The following is a 5,214-nucleotide window of genomic DNA, read 5'->3' as shown; positions in this document are numbered from 1 at the left end:
GAGGTTATAAAGGCATCCATGCAAGGAAATCCCCTTCCGTAAGGTTCAATTGGGTTTGGGGATTGAAGTACCCATAGAAAATGGTTGGACAACTTTTGTAGGGCTATGGCAAGGGAGTGCGTGTAGCCCTACAAATGCTCTCAAGTATAAATCCAAACCTTACTCCAAAGCCTCAACAATTAGAGACATGCTCTTACATGCCACCTCTCTGAATTTTATATTTGTTTATTTATTTATTCATTTATATTTATATTCACACACACACACACACACACACTCGAGTTTGTTTCTTAGAAAAAAAGAGTGCATAGGTGCATGTGGCCACTACCTCCTAGTATAGTGGTAAAAGTAAGCACCTTGGGATGCAAAAGAGAAACCACATGATTTTTTAAGGGGGTTGGGCTTCCTTTGGCATATTAAAGAGCGATTTTTGCCAGATAATCTCCATAAATGGCAATTTGAGACACACAACTCAAACAATTACACATGGAAATGCACAAAAGGTGTTTTAATCATCCACCACTATAGCACTTCCTCTAAGGAGACAGTGCTAAGAACGTTGAAGTAGTTGTAACAAGAGCCTCTAGTCACCCTTGGCATGAGTGGCAAATAGGAAGGGAGGAGAGGTGCGAGGGAGGTGAAATTCGTTGGTGTTCTCCCAAGAGGTATGATAAGGATCTTTACACACCGCCTAAGGGTGCCCAAGGAGAGCCCAACATGTAGGCGTCCAAAAGAGTCTTTGACAGCTTGGATTGGGTGCACACAAGATGTTCATCGTTGGTTGTAAAAAATTGAGTGTCCACCCATGGGCACCCCCTTTACACACTGCCCAATGGCTGCCCAACGATGGTTTTGTAATTAAAAGAAAACACCACTGATCTATAGGACCTTGAAAACACAAGTGATTCAAGGTAGATTTGAAGGGTGTCCATCATCGGGTAGCCAACCTTGGCTACTTCGGAAGGGCTCGGAAAGGGCAGGATGTGGAATCCAAGAAAGGTTTGGTCATGGGTGGTGTATGTGAAACGAGATGCCTACCCATTGTTTAAAAGCTCACCTCATATTGGTTCAAGCGGCCACCCAACTATGGGCACCTAGGGTGTTGACACACCAAAGCCCCACCTACCAAGCCTGAATGATAAGACCCTTGGCAGGCAGGGGATGCATACATACTGCCATGTGATTTGGCGGTGAGAACTTTGCTCATGTGGTGCACAGTCATGGGTTCAAGTCCCACCAAGCCCTTGGACAAGGGGTCTTAGCTTCCCAAGGTTGGGCAGGCAGCACAAATTTTGGAGCTAATAGTGTCTTGCCATGTGGTAAAGTGCTCGTGTCTTTTGTTTTTGTTTTTTTAAACTCCTCCTCCTGTCTTTTTGGCTAGCGGCGGGCAACCGGGCGATGTGTAAAGAGCCTTAGCCTTCTTCAAAGAGTCTCCGGAAAGCCTAGGCCCGTGGACCTAGGCTTAGCCTTAGCTTTCTTTGAAGAGCTTAGAGGGCTCTCCCTACGTCAGAGCTGGCACTAGGGAGGCCATTGACTGGGCAGCATACACGGTTTAGGGAGAGTGTCCTCGTGTGCCGGATGGACTCGGACGTGCAAGCCCACCTCTTAGTTTGACCTGTGGCACCAGGCAGCTCTTTCAATGTATGCTCGCTGCAGTCTGCGCCAAAGCTCAGGCAGCTTCAGAGAGAGAAATGCCCAGGAGAGCAGTGGAATGGTGGCCTGGAATTTAGAAAATCAAGCTAGCAATCCACTGCCAAGAAAAGGGTAGCCCTCATCATGTAAACAGCCATGGGGCTGCGAAAGCAACCTGCTAGCAGGGATCCCCCAAAAGTGCAAGGAGCCTTTTTTGAAGAGTCTATGGCTAGGTTCACACCATTTGCTTGCCATCCTCCAAAAGGCGGTGTGAAGGGCTAGTGTCCTGGTGGCGTGAACCACGACTCGCTACCTTTGGGGAAAGGGACAAGTCCGGCGGATATAAATGACACACATGAATTCCGGCTCTCGAAACAAAGCATAGTTCAAGTACGGAGCGCTTCTGGCGAGCGTACTTAACGGGTCTTTCCCAGTAGTGGCACGAACGTAAGTGCCCAACGAAATCTGGCAAAATATTTTGCACAGATAAAGTTGTAGATATCCTTGACTCTATTGGCTAGTCCGAAGAGTCTGTTGTCACTTAGACACGAAACCAACGGTTCAGCTCTCGAGCATTAACAATTAGACGGCTGGTGCAATTCCAGGTTGGCTTAGGAGTCCGCAAACAAGGGAATGCACGGGGTCAAACGATCCGGTGGTCACGCCCAGTCGAACTCTAAAGACTTTGGCTGGGTGGATGAAATAGCGGAGTGTGGCAACAGTTGCAAGGCCAGCGTTAGGTGTGAATGCACTCAATGCACAAGCTCTGCAAAAGAAGAGAGGCTTGGAGATGTTGAACTTAGAAGAGGCACTCACTTCTTTAGAACGGATGCCCCAGTTGCCTTCTGTTGACAACGTAATATGCGTGCTGCAGAAGTGCAGAAAAAAGAAAAGACTCGTGTATGCCAAGCGCTTGCATGCTTACATGTGCAAAAGTGGGCTGGAAACTTATAAATCTCTTGGGAACTACCTTGTCCCAATATTAGTGGAATGTGGAAGCATGTGCGATGCTCAGCAGATTTTTAACAGGTTGGTTCATCGGAACGAGCATTCTTGGACTTATCTCATCATGGGTTTTATTGAATGCGGGGAATCACAGCATGCCCTTAACCTGTACCTGAAAATGGAGGAGGATTCTGTACATCCTAGCAAGTATACGTTTGTGGCACTACTGAAGGCTTGTGCTAGGCTGAAAGATGAGGCAAAAGGCCGAGAAATACATGCTCAAATTGCGAGCCAGGAGTTGGAAAGAGATCCTTTTGTTAGCAGCACCTTGATCGACATGTATGCCAAATGTGGGTCTCTAGCAAAAGCGCAGGAAGTGTTTGACAAGCTGCCAGTTCGAAATGTAGTCTCATGGACTGCACTAATTGCAGGATATGCTGAGCAAGGGCTTGGTGAGGAAGCCTTGAACTGTTTTGAACAGATGCAACTGGAGGAAGTCTCTCCGGATGTTGTTGCATTTGTTTGCAGCTTGAAAGCTTGTGGCAGCATAGGAGCCATACAGAAGGGTCAAGAAATACACACAACAATTGCCAGACAGGAATTGGAAAGGGATCCTCTTGTTGGCAACACCTTGGTTGACATGTATGTCAAATGCGGCTTGGTTGCAAAGGCACAGGAAGTGTTTGACAAGCTGCTAGTTCGAGATACAGTCTCATGGACTGCACTTATTGCAGGATATGCTGAACATGGGCTTGGTGAAGCAGCACTCAACTGTCTTGAACAGATGCAACTGGAGCGCTTCTCCCCAAATGCTGTTACATTTGTTTGCAGTTTGAAAGCTTGTGGCAGCATAGGAGCCATAGCCAAGGGCCAAGGAATACATGCTGAGATTGCCAGATTGGAATTGGAAAGAGACTCCTTTGTTGGCATTGCCTTGGTTGGCATGTATGCTAAATGCGGCTTGCTTCTAAAAGCACAGGAGGTGTTTGGCAAGCTGGCAGGTCGAGACGTAGTGTTGTGGAATGCACTGATTGTAGGATGTGCTGAACACAGGTTTGATGAGGAAGCACTGACCTGTTTCAAACAGATGCAATTGGAGGGTGTCTCTCCGAATGCTGTCACATTTGTTTGTAGCTTGAAAGTTTGTGGCAGCATAGGGATTCTAGACAAGGGCCAAGAAATACATGCTGCAATTGCCAGGCAGGAATTGGAAAGGGACCCTTTTGTTGGCAGCGCCTTAGTAGGCATGTATGCCAAATGTGGTTCTCTTACAAAAGCACGGGAAGTGGCTGACAAGCTGCTAGTTCGAGATGTTGTCTCATGGACTGCACTAATTGCAGGATATGCTGAGGATGGGCTTGGTGAGGAAGCACTCAAATGTTTTGAACAGATGCAATTAGAGGGCATATCTCCAGATGCTGTCACATTTGTTAGCAGCTTGAAAGCTTGTGGCAGCATAGGAGCCATAGGCAAGGGCCAAGAAATACATGCTGAGATTGCCAAACAGGAATTGGATAGAGATCCTTTTGTTGGCAATACTTTGGTGGACATGTATGCAAAATGTGGCTCGCTTGAAAAAGCACAGGAAGTGTCTGAACAGCTGCCAGTACGAGATGTAGTCTCATGGACGGCACTTATTTCAGGATATGCTGAACATGGGCTTGGTGAGGAAGCACTGGACCATTTCAAACAGATGCAACTGGAGGGCATCTCTCCAAATATTGTCACGTTTGTTTGCAGCCTGAAAGCTTGTGGCAACATAGGAGCTTTGCACAAGGGCCGATTGATACATATTGAGATTGCCAGACAGCAATTTGAAAGAGATCCTCTTGTTGGCAACACCTTAGTCGACATGTATGCCAAAAGTGGCTCGCTTGCAGAAGCGGTGGAAGTGTTTGATAAGTTGCCAGTTCAAGATGGAATCTCATGGACTGCATTAATTGCGGGATATGCCCAGCTAGGAGAAAGTGAAATTGTTTTCCATCTGCTTGAGAGAATGAGAGGAGAAGGCATACAGCCAACTTGTGCTACATTCCTTAATGTTCTTACTGCATGCAGTCATAGTAGCCTAGTGGATAAGGGTCAGAAATACTTTGAGTCCATGAGCAAAGGCTGTAGCGTCATCCCAACTATTGAACACCATACCTGTATGGTTGATCTCCTTGGCCGTGCAGGCCAATTAGATGAGATGGTAGCGACTGTGGAGAAGATGCCTTTTCAACCTAATTGTGTGCTGTGGCATACTGTGTTGGGTGCTTGTCTTAAGTGGGGTAATGTAGAGCTTGGAAGATGGGCCTTTGAGCATGCAGTGCAATTAGATAAAAAGGATGCTGCAGCTTATGTCTTAATGTCAAACATCTATGCAGGTGCTGCAGGAGGACCATGATAGCTAAGGCAAGGCGGATTTCTGCATACACTTCGACTGGAGAAACTGTGATTTGCTCAGCCCAAATCCCTTCTTAACTCTGAACGATACGCGCACAATAAGCATGCATAGAGGGAAATTGGGACTGAGATCCCAATTTTAGTACGCTGTGACCATTTGCTGCTGTATTATGACCCTTCAAAAAGAACTCATGCTCATATATTAAGAGGTACATAGCAAGAGGAGAGATACAGCTGCACAATATTAGATAA

At 46.6% G+C, this 5,214-nt stretch overlaps 1 protein-coding gene across 1 annotated transcript; it reads left to right on the top strand.

The window, feature by feature from the left end:
• Positions 1–2,461: 2,461 nt before the first annotated feature.
• LOC147901208 (putative pentatricopeptide repeat-containing protein At1g68930) lies at positions 2,462–4,963 on the top strand. The gene is made up of 4 exons (XM_087376451.1): positions 2,462–2,809; positions 3,059–3,274; positions 3,362–3,630; positions 4,636–4,963. Exons 1-4 carry the CDS (start codon positions 2,462–2,464, stop codon positions 4,961–4,963), a joined length of 1,161 nt encoding a protein of 386 aa, XP_087232577.1.
• The last annotated feature ends 251 nt before the right edge of the window (positions 4,964–5,214 follow it).

This window comes from Dipteris shenzhenensis, chromosome 6 (assembly GCF_047967505.1).
Source record: "Dipteris shenzhenensis isolate YYH24624 ecotype China chromosome 6, Dip_SZ_1.0, whole genome shotgun sequence".
NCBI classification, from domain to species: domain Eukaryota; kingdom Viridiplantae; phylum Streptophyta; class Polypodiopsida; order Gleicheniales; family Dipteridaceae; genus Dipteris; species Dipteris shenzhenensis.
This window is presented reverse-complemented; position numbering and strand designations above follow the sequence as displayed.

Coding starts and splice junctions, on each gene's coding strand:
- LOC147901208 (XM_087376451.1), top strand. CDS start 2,462: ATGCCCCAGTTGCCTTCTGTTGACAACGTAATATGCGTGCTGCAGAAG. Junction 2,810..3,058: donor CGTTTGTGGCACTACTGAAG/GCTTGTGCTAGG, acceptor TGTTTTGAACAG/ATGCAACTGGAGGAAGTCTC. Junction 3,631..4,635: donor GTAGGATGTGCTGAACACAG/GTTTGATGAGGA, acceptor TACTGCATGCAG/TCATAGTAGCCTAGTGGATA.